At 38.0% G+C, this 22724-nt stretch overlaps 1 protein-coding gene across 3 annotated transcripts; it reads right to left on the bottom strand.

Annotated features, from left to right (window-relative positions):
* Positions 1–203: 203 nt before the first annotated feature.
* On the bottom strand, positions 204–22305 carry ilf3b (interleukin enhancer binding factor 3b). 3 transcript variants are annotated; one of them, XM_051888329.1, is made up of 19 exons: positions 22157–22304; positions 20013–20091; positions 18298–18527; positions 16506–16686; positions 16265–16412; positions 13792–13883; positions 12026–12121; positions 11613–11724; positions 11302–11399; positions 11082–11193; positions 10834–10947; positions 10539–10744; positions 10144–10296; positions 8378–8515; positions 8116–8229; positions 7871–7997; positions 6339–6386; positions 3327–3701; positions 204–968 (listed from the first exon to the last, which is right to left on the bottom strand). In XM_051888329.1, the coding sequence occupies exons 2-19, from the start codon at positions 20013–20015 to the stop codon at positions 838–840; spliced, it is 2478 nt and encodes an 825-aa protein (XP_051744289.1). In that variant the 5' UTR covers positions 20016–20091; positions 22157–22304; the 3' UTR covers positions 204–837. The 3 variants fall into 3 exon arrangements, with proteins under 3 accessions (XP_051744289.1, XP_051744288.1, XP_051744290.1); XM_051888328.1 differs by having other exon boundaries at positions 8086–8229; positions 22157–22303; XM_051888330.1 differs by lacking the exons at positions 204–968; positions 3327–3701 and adding an exon at positions 5093–5805 and having other exon boundaries at positions 8086–8229; positions 22157–22305.
* Positions 22306–22724: the final 419 nt, after the last annotated feature.

The following is a 22724-nucleotide window of genomic DNA, read 5'->3' as shown; positions in this document are numbered from 1 at the left end:
GGGTCCAAATCTTTATTAAAAATATCCTGTTATATCCTAAAGTTAAAGTTATGTCTTAAAACTTTACTTTTAGGTTTAGATTACTTAGATTTTGAACAGCAGATTTCAATGTGAATTTTGGACCCAGAAGTATATATTAGGCAAATACAGGTGTAACCCAATACCTGGAGAAGTGCATTCAAAAACACCACAGAAATCAGATATCCTCCAAAATAAAATCCTTTATTACAAACACCACACATTCTTTAAACAATGTCCGGAAAAATAAAGGTCCCCCACCCAAAACAGCCAAAAGCTACAACGACCCAACACGTCACAACTTTCACAATCACGTAACCATTTAAAACAATGTCACATGTGCATTCATAATTTAAAAGAAAAGCCTATTTTTTACAGGCAAAACCATGAAATGTAGCTGGCCAAACAGAGGAGAGAAAAAAAAAAAAAGTCATAAAACTAATGATTTACAACTTGAGATCAATGCATCTTTATACATGTCTGAATGGTTAAAATCACTCAAGGACTGCGTATCCTGTCACTGCATGTTAGCAAAAATCAGGTCCTCGCATGCGCCGCTTTGGGTTTATTTCGTACGTCCCTCAAGAGGGCAGTAGTTTGGGGGAGTTCACAGATTTATAGTAACTAAACTAAAATAAAAATACACATACTTCAAAAGAAACATGGAAATACACTATTTTGCACAAAGTTTAGATACCACTATTTTGTTTTAGTTCAGGTGTTGGTGACAGAAACCAAAAATCAAGAACGATAGAATCAAAGAGGATGATGCTCCTTGTTTGGAAGTGATGGTGCAGGACCGCACACAGGAAGGCAGGTTTATCGATACTGGTAGTTCATATTGGGATCGCCCCGGCCGTATCCTACTGGTCCGCTGTTGAAGGAGGCGGAACTACCACCGAAATTCTGGTTGGCTCCGCCCTGTGAGTTGTAGTTTGACTGGTTGTAACCTATGAGACAGACCAATCAGAGTTTAAGAAACATAGTAAAACACCCAAAATTTTAACTTAGACTCACTAATGCTGCCTTCACGTGCTATCGGAAATTTCCTACTTCCACTTATGAAGTTGTAATGCTTTGTTGTCAGAAAGAATAGGGACCATGGAGGACACCAGGTTTATTCTTGCCTATTTCTCGAGGAAATCTTATTTAAGCCAAAATGTATTTAAGATATTTAATTTTTAACCATATGAGTAAAGTTCATTGGGACAGACTCTGATGTTGGCTTGACAAAGCCATATGAATGTCTGAAAATTTTATAAGCTTTAAATTTAGTAAAGTGGAAAGCAAAACAAAGAAAGACATTGCTAGCAGTAATTACCATGTTTTAGCACATTTCTACCATGAATTAGCATATTGCAAGCATGTTTTAGCATTGCTAGCATGATTTTTTTTTAATAAAATGTAACATCCCTGTCACTGGCAACTATATAATCATTCACTGCACCATGTAGGTAGTCAGCTTGCTGACATTTATTTCAATGTTTCAAATAGTTATTCATATACAGGTGCTGGTCATATAATTAGAATATCATCAAAAAGTTGATTTATTTCACTAATTCCATTCAAAAAGTGAAACTTGTATATTATATTCATTCATTACACACAGACTGAAATATTTCAAATGTTTATTTCTTTTAATTTTGATGATTATAACTGACAACTAAGGAAAATCCCAAATTCAGTATCTCAGAAAATTAGAATATTGTGAAAAGGTTCAATATTGAAGACACCTGGTGCCACACTCTAATCAGCTAATTAACTCAAAACACCTGCAAAGGCCTTTAAATGGTCTCTCAGTCTAGTTCTGTAGGCTACACAATCATGGGGAAGACTGCTGACTTGACAGTTGTCCAAAAGACGACCATTGACACCTTGCACAAGGAGGGCAAGACACAAAAGGTCATTGCAAAAGAGGCTGGCTGTTCACAGAGCTCTGTGTCCAAGCACATTAATAGAGAGGCGAAGGGAAGGAAAAGATGTGGTAGAAAAAAGTGTACAAGCAATAGGGATAACCGCACCCTGGAGAGGATTGTGAAACAAAACCCATTCAAAAATGTGAGGGAGATTCACAAAGAGTGGACTGCAGCTGGAGTCAGTGCTTCAAAAACCACTACGCACAGACGTATGCAAGACATGGGTTTCAGCCACTCTTGAACAACAGACAGCGTCAGAAGCGTCTCGCCTGGGCTAAAGACAAAAAGGACTGGACTGCTGCTGAGTGGTCCAAAGTTATGTTCTCTGATGAAAGTAAATTTTGCATTTCCTTTGGAAATCAGGGTCCCAGAGTCTAAAGGAAGAGAGGAGATGCACACGATCCACGTTGCTTGAGGTCCAGTGTAAAGTTTCCACAGTCAGTGATGGTTTGGGGTGCCATGTCATCTGCTGGTGTTGGTCCACTGTGTTTTCTGAGGTCCAAGGTCAACGCAGCTGTATACCAGGAAGTTTTAGAGCACTTCATGCTTCCTGCTGCTGACCAACTTTATGGAGATGCAGATTTCATTTTCCAACAGGACTTGGCACCTGCACACAGTGCCAAACCTACCAGTACCTGGTTTAAAGACCATGGTATCCCTGTTCTTAATTGGCCAGCAAACTCGCCTGACCTGAACCCCATAGAAAATCTATGTGGTATTGTGAAGAGGAAGATGCGATATGCCAGACCCAACAATGCAGAAGAGCTGAAGGCCACTATCAGAGCAACCTGGGCTCTTATAACACCTGAGCAGTGCCACAGACTGATCGACTCCATGCCACGCCGCATTGCTGCAGTAATTCAGGCAAAAGGAGCCATAACTAAGTATTGAGTGCTGTACATGCTCATACTTTTCATGTTCATACTTTTCAGTTGGCCAAGATTTCTAAAAATCCTTTCTTTGTATTGGTCTTAAGTAATATTCTAATTTTCTGAGATACTGAATTTGGGATTTTCCTTAGTTGTCAGTTATAATCATCAAAATTAAAAGAAATAAACATTTGAAATATATCAGTCTGTGTGTAATGAATGAATATAATATACAAGTTTCACTTTTTGAATGGAATTAGTGAAATAAATCAACTTTTTGATGATATTCTAATTATATGACCAGCACCTGTATGTAAATATGCACTACTTTAATGATAAGACAAGGCGCAGCAGAATTGTTCTCCTCTCTGCCATTATGGCACACCTAATTCGGGTATCAAAATGATCTTTCAGTTTCCCAGACTTGGTAGTGCGTTCATGTCCAATTTCTGACTAGGAAGCTCATATTTATGATGATTCCGATAGCATGTGAAGGGAGCATAAATCCCAATGTTTTCATCACCTTCATAGCTGTAGTCCTGTCCTCCGGTCACCTGTGAGGGGTAAGCAGTGCTGTAGTTGAAGTTTCCACCTCCTCCTCCTCCACCTTGAGCTTGGCCGAAGTTCTTCTTCTGACCGAAGCCCTGGCCGTACTGACCGAAGGAACCCCCTTGGCCCACTCCGGGCCCTTGAGGCTTGTTGTTTTGGTGCATGGGTGGCTTCTTAACAGCCGGTTTGGGGGTTCCGGTAGGGGAGGAGTAGCCGCCGTCACTCTGGTAATATGAGCCAAAACCACCTGCCCCTGCTGCTCCACCAGAGGGCGTGTTTGTGCCTGGACCTGACGCTCCAGGACCTGAGGACACCGATCCGCCATTAGACCCTCCGTTATTATAGAAATCTGAAGCAGAATAATACAGTAAAAGTTTAACAGACTGCTCAGAGGGCAATTCATTGTAATTCAGTTCAAATCTGAAGGCTTATACAGAATTATATTATTATTGGGCTTTTAAGTTTTTAGGTTAAAAACATATTGCTGTACAATGCAACTTGTTTATTTTAACGTTTAACGTTAACAAAAATGAAACTCAGATCATTAACTCGTGTCTAAATGGATGAACAATGGAGGTTCAATACAACCACAGACTATTCTGCATTCTCTGGCTCTATAGTACTGGAAAAGTCACACTGTACTTTTCTTTCCATTCACTTCCATTCAAATGCATGCAAATGACCAGAAAATGCAAGCTCATGCAAAATTGTTTCACATTTCACTGTTACGAAAGCCGCGTTTTCCACCGCAGGAACTAGGGTCTAAAATTTCTGGGTAAAAAAAAAGAAAAGAAAAAAAGTCTCTTGTGGTGCGTGCAGTAAGAGTTGTTTGCTATTCGAATCAACGATGGAAGTTTAAAAAAAAAAATATGACTGATGGACCGACAACGAGGTTCAGGCTTTATTAAGCTTGTATATGGAGGACGAAATCCAGTGGGAACTGGAAAGTCACGCACAGTCCTACGTCACTGGACTAAAGGCTCATTTATACTTCTGCGTCGAAACTACATCTTAGGCTGTGTGTAGCACGCGTAGCCTGACGTGCACATCTCCAAAAATGTATGAACACATTAATTCTACGTGGACCACAAGTGCTGTGATTGTAATTCCTGCATTTGTAATTGCACTTCGTGGTCAACAACGCAGAAGTATAAATGAAAACCGACACGTAGCCTGTTCTGGGTAACTTCGGTGGAAACATGGCTAAAGTTTGCTAAATTCTGACCTGTGAATTCATATCACATCAAGACGGATGACCAGTAGAAGACTAATACGTCACAGCCTGACCTTTTATGTAAACTTTAACACTACAGGTTTAAAGCGCTGCAGGAAAGTGGAGTAGATTATATATTTTTACATTTTGGATTTATTGTTTTTCTCATATGTTGAATTTGTTTTTTTTTAAAAAGACGTTGCTGAGTGTGATGTCATTTCCCGACGTTGCGCGGCTTTGCACTAATTGTGTTTCCTAAAACTTGTTATGAGTGGTTTGAAAGCAACTGTGGCAATAAATACTGGATTTGTTTTTATGCATATAAAGATTTTTTGGATTGAATGGAGGCTCTTTGCCAATTTTTGGAAGAATGAAAATGGTTTCAATCATAACACCAGCTAAAACTTCCCACAAAAGTGCACACACATACATAAAAACATCCCTAAACCTACTTTGCTAAACCTAATGCAAATCTATTTTTCAAGAAATAAAAAAAAAAAAAAAAAAAAAACAACTTTACATAGATATCACAGGTTTGTAAAGTAACTCAAATTTATTGCAAAAAATAAAGTAATCCACAAACATCAATTTAAAAACAAAAATGCAGCAAATATAGCCCGTTTGTTCAATGGTTCACAGAATTGGTAATAATCTGATATTAAAAATCTGTGCCTACTCATAAACTCGTTTTTCACAAACAATGGCATTCGCCACAATTAAAGAAAAATAAATAAACGTAAAAAAAAAAAATATTAAAAACTATGGCAATGTATGGAAGTGACCATTAAAAATCCATCAGGAACATCATTCCAGGAAAAAAAAAACTAAACCGTAGGCAAAAAAAAAAAAAAAAAAAAAAGGCTTATACAGTGATTCAGAGCTGCAGTGAAGATACAGTTAATATGAAATGTCAGTCCGCTACTTTTGTGACCATCCGTCAGCCAATCAGACTACTCAAACGGGCTGATTGTGGCACAAATGATATGTCAGAACATCTTTCCATAGCAACTGTAGGCAGAAACTCCCGTTCACATCCACAGTGTTAGTTGATCGGTGGGTGCAGGTTTTTGAGGTGAGATTGTGGGCGATACATCACAAGGAAACGAGTTCATAATGTGGGTAACCAGTGTTTTTCCCCCTCGGTCTCTATCTTTCATTTCACGTTTGTGTGCTTATTGAAAACATTGGGCGGTTTATGTCGCAAACTCGTGGTAGCCATAGGAGTCTGAGACAAAGTCACCTAAAGGGTGAGACAGAGCAGAGAAGCACAGAATTAGACGTCTTCTGTGTTCGGCATGCCATGACAAAAGTCACCGGGCATATGATGTCAATCAGTTATCATAAAGGTCAAAGATAGTTTTCTGTGCTTTTTTTTTTTTAGATTTCTCTGCTCCGGTCACCCTCAAGAAGGTCTTTCCTCAGAAAGAGTGGCGTTGGCATGTTGGGAACATTTCTCGATTTTCGCCGAGGAAAGTTTGCGTCCCATGGCACAACAAAGCAGAGAAATGTAAAATGAACATACAATAGCGGACACCTACATAAACTAAGACATCATCAAAAATGTCCTAAAAACAACATCCAGAACTAAGCGCACAGATTTCTTTACTTGAGGAATTCAGAAATTACGGAGTAATTTAAAATGGCAACAACTTATGCCATAAATGCAAGTCTTACGGTTAAAAACAAATGAGTAAGGGTATAAATAAAGACAATTGGGTATTAAATGAAAGAGTAAAAATCAATGGCCCTAGTGAGAAACAGGAAAATACTCACTGTAGCCAGAGTTGTTATTGCCACCATATCCATACGTCCCATATCCACCTGAAAGAGGACAAGAATATGTATGTTCATATGCAAGTCAACAGGACTTTTGTTTGTAGCACAAATGGTGCAGGATGGGTGTTAAGCAGACCAGAGACAAGCACTGATATTCATGATGAGTTTTTTTAGCCATTAGTTACAAAAAACATGTCGTTTAGGCAAGATTTAAATTGGGGTATAATTTGTAAAAACCTTGCAAAATCACAACGCTGGACATTTAAGGTTGCAAAATTTCACCACTAATTTTTAATAAGCTAAGTGACGGTTTTAAATTCTAAAACTCAATTTAACACAAATGTATTTGAAAAATAATTTCAACCAATCATGAAATGTTTAGAAATCTCACTATTTGTCTACTTAATGTTATAAAATATTTTTATCAAAACATTTAATGAAATTCATTGATTTCAATAGCATTAAACAAAAAAAAAAAAAAGAAAGTCATCAATAAGACTGACAAAACAGCACTGAAAAACAGCTGGATTTTTTTTTTTTTTTTGTTTACACAATTTATTGAATAAGCTCCATTGTGTGAGAACAAACAAAAAAGGCCCAGCCTGCATTTCTGAAAACAGTCTCAAATTTATATAAGTTCAAAATTTCAGGGCACGTAAACCTTTTCACGTCACAGAACATAGATGACAAACACTGTTAATAGATAAAGGTGTCCCAAAAGTGTTAAAGGCACACTATGTAGTTTTTCACTGCTAGAGGTCGCCTATTCAAAACAAAGACGCAACTTGATGATGCCGAGATTGAGCACGGATTTATGGGAATTGTCATCTTCACCTCACAGCTGGTAGAAAAGAATCTGATGGGACTCGGGCAGAAATCAGGTTCATGGATGAGATTATTAATGTTACTATAGTATGAAGCAGAGCAGGGCCGAGTGATGTTGGAGCTGAACGAGGCCGCTGGAGCGATTGCTAATGAGACGAGCGCGACATGACTCAAGAGCAGCAGAACTTTTATTATGCCACAGTCGCCGCTTCCGCTTCTTCCAGTCGAGCGTATGATGAAGTAACACAGCGCTGTTTATCATATTAGATACATTTGAGTGTATTGAAAATTATGTTATAACGTTACTCTGTGCGTTTGCTCGGCAGCTACACGGCACTTGTTACACACTGCAGTAAGATAGATCAATATTAGGCATGGTAAAACATGGTACTCGCTGTAAATCAAGAAAACGAGATTTAAAATAAGACTTACTGTGTTGAGCTATATAAACATGATTAGTTTTCTGTCAATGAATGTATCCAAACAGTTCCCTTATCTAATAAAACAATATATTAAAGTGTCTCTGGTGTCCATGGTTTGTACAAAATAAAACCAGAAATCGAGGGTAATGTAGGTATGATGTCATTGATAGGCGACGCACAGACAAAAAAAAGTTGCAATTCTGCTACACTGGGTCTCTTATGTTTAAGGTTTGTCCAAATCTTTAATACAAAAAGTGATGCTTGCAGATAGCACTGGTGTACCTTGATTGAATCCTCCACCATTGTTAAATCCCCGGCCTCGGCCCCTGCCACGTCCTCTTCCTCTGCCCCTGGGACCGGCCATCATGTCAGCAGGTGGCCCACTCACCATCCCAAATCCAGTGGGGTGCTGAAATCACCAAATCAGAGCATTAAACAAGGAATACATAAGTGGAGATTTCAAAATTGTCACTGAAAACAGCGAAAAACCGATGTACCATCGGAGCCATTTTCTTTTTCTTATTTGCCTCTAAGTTGGAGCCTTCTGGGAAAAGCTTCTCCAGGGCTGCCAGAGCTGCGTAGGCCTTCGCCACCTTCTTATTGGATCCGGTACCCTGAAACTTCTGTCCATCGATCTCCACCTGGAGGCAGGAATAAAAAACAGAGAAAAGCAGCAGCCAATGTTATTTTATCTGTCTAGAATAAATAACATGAATTTGTGATGTGAATTCGACCTTAGAAAGGAAGTGATAGGTAAACTAGAATGCATCTCTGAAAACATGTCCTCACCTCCATGACGAAGCGTTTGTCGTGGCTTCCACCGGTCTCAGAGATAAGCTCGTACTTCAGTCCTCTGCGTTTTTCATTGAGCTCCATGACAGGGTTCTTTCCATGTTTGGTAAGGATGGGTCCCTGCTGCCGAGCGCTCTGAAAGAGCAAAGGAGAAATAAGCTCTTATAAGACTAAATACCACACACACAACAACCAAAAAAAAAAAAAAAAAAAAAAAAAAAAAAAAATCTATCCTGTTTGTTCACAAGTTTGGGGTCAGTAAGAGAGAGAGAGAGAGAGAGATCGATCTCTCTTTTACTGACCCCAAACTTGTGAACGATAGTGTTTGTATATTGAAAGGTGGGACTAAGGCTGCATTTACACTGCAAGTCTTAATGCACAGATCCAATCTTTTGACCATATCCGATTTTTTGGCCAGTGTGTTTACATTCACTTTAGACGCGACTGGTATCTGATATGCGTTTACATTACTTCCTGCCCCAAAATGATTGTCATTGATAGTTTTACATGCACATGGTAGATCCTGGGGTTTAAATAAAAATTATTTATACATTTCATGTCGAGTGGCCATGATTACGTGTGAGAATGGATAAGTTAACAGCTGTCAGTGTCACGGATGAATTGCAGCGCAAAATCTGACTGAATGGATACAGACCAGAAAAAAAAAGGTAATTTGCATTTGATATTTTATCTACAGTTATTAGTTTTAGAATTCCATTTTTTTTCCCCGAGCGAGCTAAGGAGAGAGAAAGATAGCTACAGTGAAGCTTTTGGCTTATAAGAAAAACAACAACGCGGCAGTCTCTTTTAAATTAACCGGGCAAAGGTTGAAATTGCTGCGAATTGCTGTTAAAAAAAAGAAAAAAAAAAAAAAAAGAAAAGTGGCTCAGATTGGATGCGAAAAAAAAAAAAAAAAAAAAATTGTTTACACACGTGTGCAACTAATTACGATCTGTGTCAGATGTGAGCAAAAGATCGGATTTTTTGTGCCAGTGTAAACGCAGCCTAAATGTCTGATGTAATTTGCTCTTGTTTGATTAATTTCATTTATGACCAATTTGATATATTTAAATTAAAACATTTTAATTAATTTTATTTTAAATAATTTGATTTAAATTTATCTTCATTTTATTGCACTATAAATAAGGGATAATCAACGGCTAGCTGTGCATTAAATGAATTTAATGCATGACGTGGAGGCAAAGAAATAGTTTAATGCACAGCTAGCCGTGGATTATCCCGCTTATACCATGGTCATTTGCCAGTACTGAAAACTTAAAGCTGTTATTGATGTTTGCGGCATTATATTTGCGACATATGACCGGAAGTGTAAAAATTGCAGTTATTTTCATCAGTTACGGCTCATTAGATCAAGAATTCTGTCCGCTTTAAAATCAGACACAGATCTATTTTTATAAATCAGACACAAAGCTATTTTATTAATAAAGTCACGGGGCTGTGTTGATAAGTTTCTGTGCTCCTGAATGTCTCTGCGTGTGCAGCACGATCTCCGAGCGAGGGATGTTTGTGTGCTTCAATGAAAACGCTGAAAAGTTGGAACTACCTGTGTATTCAATGGTTTTATTGCACACCTTCCAGCCAATCAGAATCTAGTATTCAGACAGACCATGGTATAAAATTGCTTGATCATTAATAGGTTGAACATTATTTTCTAAAATTAAAATTGTGCAATCTGTGGTAATTACAAATTTGTCCTTACAAGCCACTATCTGGATTCATGTTATAAAGATGATCTTAAATACCTCGTCAGTGGGGCTGTCTGAGGTCGGCGCTGTTTCTGGCTCCATTTGGGTCACTGGGGGCAAAGTCTCCTGTGTGGTCACTGGCTCCTCCTGTTTGACCTGTTCAGCTACTTTTTGCTCTATTCCCGTTGGCAGACCCATATCTTGCAAGACCTGGAGAAGGAATTAAAATTCAGTTTCTACTAGGGCTGCAAAAATTCACAGGTAAAATCTAAAATATTCAACATCGGAAATGAATATTTATGTTGAAAAGGAAAGTCATTATTACATTTTAAAGATTCTGAATCATTAAGAAATTAAATTGGGTCAATTTTGATTTTGCTGCTTTTATGGAAAAAGAAAAAAGAAAAAAAGTCAAAGTCAAATAATTGATCTTCCATATCAATGTTTCTTACTTTGACAGCTACATGCAGTTTAGCAGTGCGTTTGGAGGGACCAGAAGCTTCAAAGTTCTTCCCGTCCACTTCTACGGCCATGGTGAACACTGGCACATGGACGGGTCCGGTCTGAGAGATGAGTTTGTACTGTAGACCCGGCTTCAGCTGGTTCAGACGCATCAGGGCATTCATGGCCTGTGGCGGCTCTGCCTTCTCCTCTGGAGCTGAACGGCAAAAAACAAGTTGGTTTTTTTTGTGCAATGTGTGCAAATCTCCACTACAAGCGAATTATGAACATATGAAGAACATTTACATTTCTTCTGCAATTTCTTCTTCTTCTTGTTTGGATTCTTCTCATCAGTAGACTCCTCCTCCTCCATGGGGCGTTTCATTGGAGGAACATAGGTTGTGCTGGGTGGGATTTGAACTATGCAGATAAGACCCAAAAAAAAAAAAAAAAAAGAAGTCAAGTTTCTCCCTCAAAAAGGATGCATGCTTTGCTATACAAAAAACATCCATCAAGTAGCCTAATGAAAAATATCCACAGCCACTCCATCTTACCCGTGTAGTCAATAGGAGTCTCACTCCGTGGCTTTCTGGGCATTTTTGAAGGAAGCGGATCCATACCGAGCACTTTGTGCAGCTGTCCAAAAGCTGAAAGCCTTAAGGCATGCTGTCAATCAAAAAAATGACAACGTCACTCATAGTGCTCAAATAAGACCTTTAAACAAACAAATGCAAAAATGTAATAAAAAAAAAACTAAGTAATTTTTGGACAAACCTGAGCACTCTGAGTGATGTCCTCCCGCTGCTGGCGATCCATGTGACTGATGGCATCTGTTGGTTCCTTCTCACAAGGGTCACAAATGCCTGAACCATCTGAAAGCAGATAGATCCACATTCATAATGCTGATTGGTCAATACAACACAACAGTAACTGGTAAATTTCTAAAGTGCACTATAATACAAAAACAGTTATGGCTAAAAGGATTGAATGCACTCAAAATGGTCTCTGATACTATATTACTGTCATATGCTGGCAGACAGTGTTTTTGTAATCTATTTTAGATGTCAAAGGTGGCAATGACTCACCAGCCATGAGGATTCCAGATGCGAGACACTCCAGAACTCTGCGGAGAGCTTCCCCTGCTCCCATTGGCCGATTCCCAGTGCCAATGGCCTTCTCGCACAGCAGTTCTAAGGGCTTCAAGAAACAAGAGCTGCATTACATGGATGACAACATATATGAAATCATTCACATCAAGAAAGAACTTGCAGAAAAAAAGACCAATGCTTATAGCAAAAAATTGTGTTTTTTTTTAGTGGTCATGAGGCAATTATTCAATTGGGATTTTGGATGCAACCGCAGTCTGATTACAATGAACACCCATGTACTATTATGCAGCGCTGTTTTGCACCTCAATGGAAATACATAAATTTACACCAGCTTATACTGCAATTCAAACAGTGGCCACCCCTATTTTTCAGGTTGTTTTCGTACTCACCCATCCTCGGAGAGGGGCCCAGGTGGGAACACGAGCACAAAGGTCCCTAAGGATGCGGATGACGATCACACAGGAGCGGAGCCCATTAGCCCTGGCCTAGAGACAAAAGCAGGAGGGATACAATCCACCGGTTTATCTCATGGAATCAATGTGGCACAACACCAAAGCAATAAACAAACAAACAAACAGGGTGAGATTTGCCGATACTGAATAATGTGTCGATAAGCATTAACAATGTAAAGAGGGCGGAAAATGATTAAGAAGTACGACAAAAAAAAAAAAAAAAAAAAAGCATATTACTCAGTTGAGACGCTACATATATGACAGATATTAAGAGAGCAGATTAAATACGTCATGCTCAAGAGATGAGGAACAACAGAACTTGTGTTTGTGGCTGGCCTTCTGATTACATATTAAATATCATGAGTTGATACAAGCGAGAATGTGCTAGAGGATACAAGATCTGGATTAAATCTGGGAAATGCAGCTGCATTTTTAAAGCACTGCAGGGCATCAATGAAAGCATGAATACACTAAAATGGTGGAAAAGGTGCAATATTCCTTTTTTGGCATGAAAAAAAAGCTGAAAAGCCAAAGCAAGGTGAGATTTAAATATCTCACGCTTATAATAATGTTCTACGTTCAATAAATGTTTTGCAAGCAGCATTTGGGGCATAAACATAACACCTCAGTTTTTTTAGAAAAGGGAAAATAGCATATCACAAAACACTGTTTATTATATGATCTATAAAGTTGATAAAATTCTGTCCCTTTTGCAGTGTAACTACTATTTACTTCAGGTTATCTAGTGCATTATGGATATTTACACTAGTATACAAAGTTTGGGGTCAATAAGATTTGTTCATGTTTTTGAAAGAAGTCTCTTATGCTCAATACTGTGAAGTAATACTATTAAAAATAACTTTTCTATGTTAATATTTCAAAATATAATTTTTCCTGTTTTTGTTATATTATTCCTGCAATTACTTATCTATGTTGCAAAACGTTTTTGTGCTGCTTATTTTTATTATTATTTTCCCCTATGGTTCATTGCATGTAGCAAAAGCTACAGGTTTTGCAGGCTTTACATCATGAACAAGTGTTGAAATACTGGATATAACTTTGCACACGTGTCAAGCCTATACTTTTAAAAAGTGGTGTATTTTAATGTTCGTTTCCTGCCTGCATTTCAATATAACACTATAAGTTGTCTAAATTAACTGTGGCAATCAATATTACGCAAAAAATGCTGATGCATTAAACGCAGAACATTCCTATAAGGAAAATCGGACGACATTGGGAAAAATATTCTACAACTACATGGCACCAACAAGTCAAGTGTGTCAAACGGTACGTCTGGCTTCAGAAATATTGCACCTGACATTTGCATTAAAATATTTACACTTAAAATTAAGGCGTTCAAAAACATGAAGTATTAAACTGGACTGTAAAAGTGGCAGTTGATGACATGTCAAAAAGGTAATAAACAGTTTATCGATGTGATAATAAACTTAGTTAAATTAGCCAGGCAGAGGTCAGACAGCATTGTCAAAGATGTCCTTGGCAACGCAATTCAAACCCATCCAGCAAGAATATGACATTTTACCAGAGGCAAATACACTCCCACAAATAAAATCTACACAGATACACCGAAATAAAATCCACACAAACAACTGAAAAAATACAGCATGAAATTAGGTTAACACGGATACAAAATTAAAGAAAAAACTCAACTACTAGAAGACAAATAAAGACAAGATGCAAACCTGGAACCACTTGGCGTGGCGGAGGGACGCCAAGGCAGTCAGGCATTTCTGCCTGTCCAGTACATCCGGGGGATCGTTGACTGATAGCGTTTCTATTGGCAGGTGGAATAAGAAGACAAGGTACAGTTTGACCAAGGGGTTTTTCTGTCTCACGGCCAGGGGGGGAGGAGGCAGATGACCCCTACCAAAGGCAGTGGAGGGGAGAGGAGGGGGAACCCCCCCAAACAGAAGCAACCCTTCCTGTGCTAACACACATCAGCAAGGACAGAAAACTACAAGTGGGCGGAGCATACGGCTCTGTTCCAAATCCAAGTGAGGCTACACTTTGACAATAAAATAGATTGAGTCGTTTCCTACCTTATTCCCAACACAAATACATTTAATGTGACTTTGAATTAGCCTTTTTATAAAAGCATAATCATTTTAAATATCTTTTTTCATATAAGACCAAAAAAAGCATTTAGATTAGTAGGCTAGAGATTATTTAAACCAAATTATTTTGCATGCATATAAACATCCTAGTTTATTCGAATATGTGCAAGTACAAACATATACAGTACACAGAAATATCACATAAAATATTCTATTTTAATTAGATGGAACCATTTCAAAAGACACTTTTGCATAAAATTACGCTTTCTGTGGATGAACATCACACATTTTAAATGAAATTTTTCCCTGAGCTCGTCATAAAACCATCATATCGCCCTGGATAAAAGCATTTGCTAAAATGCATGCTTAAGCATCAAAGCCCAACATAACCACAAAAGAGTTTGGCAACAATTTTCTGCCAACTGACTAAAACAGTCTTAACCTATAGGTGACGTCTAGGTAGGCAGCTCACTATGATTTGGAACAGAATCCCTGCAGCTGTATTTTGAGACATGAAGGTGCAGTGAGAGAATGTTATAGGGAGGTTCTTGTCTGGCTAAATGTAATATATGTATCAGTGAGATCTGAGGTCATTTGTGCGTTGGTGTGACATGGGGGAACCCCTCCCCCTCGCCCCCTTGTTTGTTTTTCTGGGTGCACTGCCTTGCCCCTTCCGAGACAGAGAGCGTCCAGTTGGTCAAAGGTCCAGCGTCCCTAAAATTGACAAACTAGAAGGCTTGACAGAGAGAATCAGATTTTGAACCACAGGCAGCAGTAGTCAGATACACAAGAGGTATGATCAAAACGAGTCCACACTGCAGCAAAACTGATGGCTTGTGATGGTCAAAGGCAGGCGTCACTAACCATGGGGTCACAGATAGGGCTAGGCTTTGAGTTCAGCCTCAAGTTTTCTCTCAATTGACCCTTCACTAAGCCCCGTCACATGAGATTCGAAAGAACCAACTAGAGATTTGCGTTGTGTTATTTTTTAGTAAAATGTGCTCAAAAAGTGGTAAAACTTGATTGCATATTATGGACTTGCATGGACTGTGACACTGCAAAGCATTATTATGTCATTATTTTGTCTTTAAAGACATTTAATTAAAGTAAAATACCTAAAAAAGAAAAGAGAAAAGCCTTTTTAAAGTGAATGTAGGACAACTAAACTGTTTCTAACATCTCTATAATGACTAGAATAGATAAATAACGTGGCATACAGTTATTAACAATACTTAACCTAGGAACAAAAGTAGGCATTACTACTAATGTTTTAGGTTTTCATTTGTGAAAAAGCAAGTGCACTGCACTTGTCAATTCGTTTAAAAAAAAATCGTACAGAATTTATGCAAACATAAAAATGGAGAACGGCAAAAGCTGCTAATTACAATGCAGTGTTTAGCGAAAGGTCAATTGTTTATCTCACCGAAACAAGTTATTTCTGCATTTTCCCTATCCAACACTCTAGCCATGAAAAAGCTCTTTACTTGACTTAAAAGGTTGCTTAACTACAGATGCGTTGAGATACTGTGACCAAACATTATCACGCTGTATTTTTAATGGAGTCTAATCTATTCGTTACATTGTGTCCTAATGTCTAGCATTATCTATAACCCTCCTGCCCTCAGTCCAGCCTCTTTGAGAAAGGCTCTGTCAACAAGACCTGGCGAACAAACCAGAGCTCGACAATCTTCTGCTTCTCATTTTTGCTGCAATGCAAACCGTTCCATTTCTTCTCCATTATATGAACACATGCAAACAACAAGGTTTGTGATTTTGTTTCTTAATTCTCAGTAAGCCTTCAGTAAACTCTCCTTTTAAAGACTTCAAAGGGAACTGGGTCTTATTTAAAGCTTTACCCATCACTTATGTTACTGTATATTGGGCCATCAACACTTTAACATCATGCTGCATGGAACTGTGAGACTTCAGGAGGCAGTAAACATAATCTGTGTTACATGACTAGTCTGTACACAATATCCCCAAGCTCCATTGAAGGCCCAATAAACAATATCCCTGCCTGAGTCCATCCCATCTGCATTTGCTGTCTCTGGGGTTGTGGGGGTGGTTAGAGGAACCATAAGGCACGTGATTTCAAACCTACCCCCAGCAGCCTGCTTCTCAGCCTCCTCCCTCACGAGGGGTGAAGTCAGGTGAATGGTGAGGGTCAGCGGTGGCTCTTTGGAGTTTTTGATGACAATGGTGGCATCGCGGATACACGGTTTAACGTCATATTTTTCTTCTGTGATAAGCTGCAGGACAGAACAATGAGGTTTACGCGTGATTTATCTATCCTGCCTTTTCAAACAGTGTTTAAAATGTTCAAATTACAGATGCAGGTATACCTTAAGCTGCACAGCGAGGTTCTCAGACACTTTCTTCAGCAGGGTGATGGTGGGTTTGTCTTTGCACAACAGCACGAGCTCCAGGTCAAGATCTCCCTTCAGCAGAAGACCTTTAGCTACCAGCCCCACACGCATGACTCCACGCAGGGAACGCGTGGGCTGATCCATGGACTTTGGTTCACTGGAGGACAAAATATGGAGTTGCATGAGAGATACTAACTCAAACCAATAACTAACTACACAGTTTTAAATATGTTTTAAATAAAACATATTTAAAACAGTTCATGTGACTACAGTGATTCAACGTTAATGTTATGAAGTGACGAGAATACTTTTTGTGCACCAAAAAAAATAAAATAAAAAAAAATAAAAAAAATAATGACTTTAACAATTTCTAGTGATGGCCAATTTCAAAACACTGCTTCATGAAGCTTCAAAGCTTAATGAATCTTTTGTTTCGAATCAGTGGTTTGGAGCGCCAAAGTCACGTGATCTCAGTAAACAAGGCTTCGTTATGTCATAAGTGTTTCGAAATTTCAATAGTTTACATAAATTTGGCAGAATCACTGAATCACTGATTCAAAACAAAAGATTCGAAGCTTCATGAAGCAGTGTTTTGAAATCGGCCACCACTAGATATTGTTGAAAAGTCATTATTTTGTTTTTTTTTGGTGCACAAAAAGTATTCTCGTCGCTTCATAACATTAAGTTTAAACCACTGTAGTCACATGAACTGTTTTAAATGTGTCTTTAGTAGCTTTCTGGGCACTGAAAGTGTTAATTAATTTGATGGCAATGCAGGCCTCACTGAGCCATCGGATTTTATCAAAAATATCTTAATTTGTGTTCTGAAGACGGGTCTTACGGTTGTAGAACGACATGAGGGTGAGTAATTAATGACAATTTTCATTTTTGGGTGAACTAACCCTTTAACATTACCCTTCTGCTTGTTGAACTGTTGTATAAAATCAATGTCACATTTTCAATCGTGTGGATATTTGGGAAAAATTGCATTTTTTCTTGTATAATATATGATCAACATTAAAAGCAAGAACTCAAAGGGTTTTTGTATCGAAGAGAGTTTGAGTCTTAAATCGATCTCTATGCAAATCTGTGTCTATAGGCTATTTGTTCTTCATGTTAGTAAGTGGTAAATCCCCACTTTTACAAAGGTACATTGTCGAGAACAGCAGTAATGTAGTGATTTACATACTCTGCACGCAATCTATCACATGCACGCTGCTTGTGTGGATGCAGTCAGTTTTGACTGCCAAAGATGAGGTAATTTGTTTGGATGTCATGTAATAATGACATTTTGCCTGTTAGAAATGCATGCTCGGTTTTAATGACTCCAGGGTGTTCTTTTTGGTATCTCCTTTCTCCTGATCGTCTAGCCAATAAGAGACAGTCTTGAGGGCGCACTTGGTGTGGGACACCATGTTCTGCACCCCCTCCAGCTCCTCCTGGGTGTGATAGATGGCTGAGTGCTTAGCCATCACGTGGTGGTCATCATTCACAAAGATGTTATTTTAAGGTGGGATAGAATTAAATGAACGGCAAAACTCAGCATTTTGTTTGCATACTCCAGTTTGGTAACCAAGCCATAAAAGTCTTTTCAGTTCTTAAAAGAAACATTTTCTTAGCATGAAGAACATTTTAAATTTAAAAAACGTTTTTCATTATGAAAAACCTTTTGTGCAGTGGAAAGATTCCATGTATGTTAAAAATTCATGAAACCAATGCCAAAAACTTGGTGAACAAGACAAAATTAACAAAATTTCAGATCACTCACATCTCCTTCTCGCCGTCTCCATCGGACTCCAATGTGTTCCCTTTGGTATTTCCTTTCTCCTGCTCATCCAGCCAATCAGAGACAGCCTTGAGGGCACGTTCGGTGTGGGACACCATGTTCTGCACCCCCTCCAGCTCCTCCTGGGTGGGATAGATGGCCGAGTGCTTAGCCATCACGTGGCGGTCATCATTCACAAAGATGCGCATGGAGCGATGACGAAGAGGAGGAGGCTTCATGGAAACAAAGAGAAAAACATAAGTATACATTACATATTGGCTAACCATACTGAACTGCGCTTACAGAATGGGTGTAGTGATGTAGCAACTCAGGATTGTCTGTTGTCTGGCTACCAGTTTCTCTCTAGCTGGCTAAGCACGCTATTTGAGCGACCTAAACAAATTATTAAAATTAAAAGAAATATTTGATTATACTTCATAACGTGGTTGTACCACCTTACTTCCACATATAGTCTGGATAGTTTTCATTGTAAAAATTAAATACAGGTTAATGCTTACAATTAAAGTTATAAAACATTCAGTCAAGAGCAGAAAGTGATTTTCTTTGTCATTTGTTCTTTGATTAACGTGACAGACAGCAGCAGGAATATTGGACTGCTGTCCCTTTAAGAGTTTGTGCTCGGACGCAATATACTGTTACACAACATACGTTCTCTTTCTCAACTATTTACTGTCTAACTGAATATTCAACAAGTCTGCCATTTTGATAATTTTGTATGTATTTGACCGTTTAAGCGTAGTAAGCCACTCGTTTTGGTACTTGTGTGACTCACAAGCTGTTTGAGACTTGTGTGCTCCACTAATATAGATCAGTGGTGCATACGCTTTTGGTGTGAGGGTGAAACCTGCAGGAATGACTAATATTATGCACAATACAAACATTATTTAACCAGAGTGAATGAGACAAGTGAGAGAGAGGAGGCGGGTGTGTGTCACTTCACCATCGGAGAGAAGAGAGCGAGAACGCGCAGTTGACGTTATTGCCTGTGCTGCTGGTAACAAAACGGATTGGCTCGGAAACGGAAGAACGTGAGACTGACCGATTCCGATCCCCGGCCAGTCGATCGGTGCATCTCTAGTGGATAACATTCCAAAGAGCTTCATTATCAGCCTCACAGTGGAAAATGAAACCATATCCGGAATGGAAAGGTTAAGCAAAGAGAACTGTTTGGCCCAAGTGCAGCCCAACTCTTTTCAACATTGCTAATAACAAGAAATGAGGATCATGTGACACTGAAGACTGGAGTAATGGTAAAAATTCAGCTTTGATCACAGGAATTAAATATTTAAAAAATGTATACTTTTTTTTTTTAAAGTTATTACAAATCGTAATAATATTTCACAAAAATACTGTTCTTACTATATTTCTGATCCAATAAATGCAGCATTTGTGACCATAAGAGACTTTTCAAAAACACTTCATACTGTTCCCAAACTTCTGAACAGTAATGTTTTTGACTCTCTTCTTAACTTTAACAAGCTTGAATTGAACAAAAACCATTTCAAATTTCCTATATAATTAGTGTAATTATTAGTATAACTAGTGTGGTTGCACTGTGTAATTATTGGCATATAATTAGTATCACTAATTAGTACTAGTTAGTGTTAATTAGCTTTAGTGAAATTTGCAATTATTGAGAGACTTCATGTCAGCAGACACACATTCTTAGCAGCAGCATTGAAACACGTATACTTTACCATAATGGCTGGGACAAAGAAGTTCTTCAGTTTGGCAGTGTTGGTCTATATGTGGCAGAGAAAAGCTGCTCCAGTTGGTCTGTAATGAAAAACAAACAATTTTCTGTATACTATGCATAATCAGTTAAAACATAACATGGCAAAACAATTCTTTCAAAGATATTTTAAAGATAGTGTCAATCAAAATGTGGTACAAAATTCAGTCATGTTTACTTTAAACACAAGCAGCAGTTCAACGATATTAAGACACTGTCTGCTATTGTCATGGCGGTTAACATTAAAATAAAAACGGGATATAAGGTGCAAACCCTGTAGGAGCAATTCTGATTTCAGAATCCACATAAAGCAAGGCCTAAACCATACAATACTTCTGTGTTCATCCTTCCCAATGTTCACAGACCACAGGAGCATGACATATTTGGATCTCCATGGAGACAGTGACTCAATATCACTGAGGCATATGAGATGCAGCACAACCAGATCAGAAAGCAGGAGACCTCCTCTACACTAACCCCTTTTATTTACTAGACTGAAAACTGATATACATTTAAAACACTTGCCCGACATGATTTCCTGATACCGTTATAACTCAAAAGAATGGGATTTTTGCATTTCCTGAATCCTGAAGCTCATTTCCTGCAATTGTCTACATGCTTGTCGCACAAGTGCCATTCTCACCTTTTTATCTGGGCAGAATGTGTGTCATTCATAGCAGATCTCCTTGAACGGTCAGTAAATGTTTGTCGGTTCACTTGTTAATTGAGAGATCATCTCACTTCTGCCACTTCTACTTGATTATTACTACTGGTATAAAACCATCCTAAATTTACCATCTAAAAATATAAAAAGGAGGCAGTGTATTTTCATGTACAAAGTCTCACTATATACTGTAAAAATTCATATTATAAATGAGTAAATTATTTAGAAAATATTTCCTAACTTTTTTCACTACAGTGCTTGTGCGGGTATGTATTATTTATTTTAATCAAATTATTAATTTAGATCTTATTTATAAATCTTATAGATTTTTACACTGTATTTCGTTAAACTTTCACAGATCCCCTAGCACTCCCTCAAGGCCCAAGTTTGAAATCCTACGCATAGGTTTTCAAACTGCGTGTGTGTGTGTGTGCGTGCGTGCGTGTGTGTATATATATATATATATATATATATAAAAATATATCAAATAAAAACTTGGATTTTGCTCTAGTGAGATTTGTCTCCCCAGATATTACCATTAGGTGTTGTAAAATACATGAGAATTGATATGATTAGATATTGGGAAATAGAAATGTGTAATTATTAGACTTATACGATCATTTTACTTTGCTATTGAAAATAGATTTTGCTTCATTGCTATAAAGACTTTCATTTGGTATAATTTGTCTGTTATATCTAACAGGCACTTGTTGACGCCCAAACTACCCCCGTAACTCTAAAATCTAGAGCAGACCAGTAAAAAATAAAAATAATAACATAATATATCTCTTACATATACAATATACTCGCAAGTTAAATTGAAATTGTATAAAAATTAAAAAGGCAGTGCAAGTAAACAAGGGAAACGCAGTATACATCACAGATGTGCGGCCATTTTAGTGCAGCCAAACAATGGGGACAGCAGTTCACCGGTGTGCTCAAACATCTACCTCCATTTAACAAAACCATTGGTCTTTAAGATCGCATTCCTGGTGGCAAAATTAAGTTTTAACCCGAAAATCGGGCTACGGACGCCAAAAAAAGCTTTCTAAGCAAGATACGCATTTGGTTTCGAGACACGGCCAGAGATACAGAGTGAGATAAAATGGTCGTGACCCTCCCCCAAAACTACTAAAAAATCATTTAACTGTCAGAATGCTCATTTAACTAGATAATGAGACTGCTTTATTCATTCAGGCGTAAACATAAGGCAAAATTATCAAGTAATGTTCATTTTTTTTCTCTGTTTTTGTAAAACTCACGAAGAGTTAGCCTGCTAACTGCTAGCCACAGCCGTATCCTGAAAAAATGCATACATTTCCACTGCATATAAGTGTTGAAACAACACATTCAAATCAAATAAAAACTGTTAATTCGGTACGTTTGCACCTAAAATATTTTAAACCATGTAATGTTTAAGAATATTTATGTTTTAATCTACTCACCAATGCCGCGACAAAGATGCGTCCGTCCACTGCTCTGCCGCTGAAGGGAATCAGCGTGCGCTAAGCTGTACCAGTCACACGTGATCTCAGTTAACCAATAGGATCATCCGATGGCCCGTGAATGGAGAGGGCGTGGTTTTATAATTCAAACTAGTAGCGACTGCAAAATCACACTTCTTTCTTTCTTTCTTTCTTTCTTTTATAATAATAAAAAAAACCTTGGATTTTGCTCTAGTGAGACTTGTCTCCCCAAATATTACCATTAAGTGTTGCAAAATACCTGAGAATTAATATGAATCGATATTGGGAAATAGAAATGTGTAATTATTAGACTTATACGATCATTTTACTTTGCTACTTAAAATAGATGTTGCTTCATTGCGTACGAAAGACTTTCATTTGGTATAATTTGTCTGTTATATCTAACAGGCACTTGTTGACGCCCAAACTACCCCCGTAACTCTAAAATCTAGAGCAGACCAATAAAAAATAAAAATAATAACATAATATATCTTACATATTCAATATACTCTCAAGTTAAAGTTAAATTGTATAAAAATGAACACGG

The sequence above is a fragment of the Ctenopharyngodon idella genome, chromosome 3 (genome assembly GCF_019924925.1).
Source record: "Ctenopharyngodon idella isolate HZGC_01 chromosome 3, HZGC01, whole genome shotgun sequence".
NCBI classification, from domain to species: Eukaryota; Metazoa; Chordata; class Actinopteri; order Cypriniformes; family Xenocyprididae; genus Ctenopharyngodon; species Ctenopharyngodon idella.
Note: the sequence above shows the minus strand (reverse complement) of the source record. Positions and strands in the feature narration are given on the sequence as shown.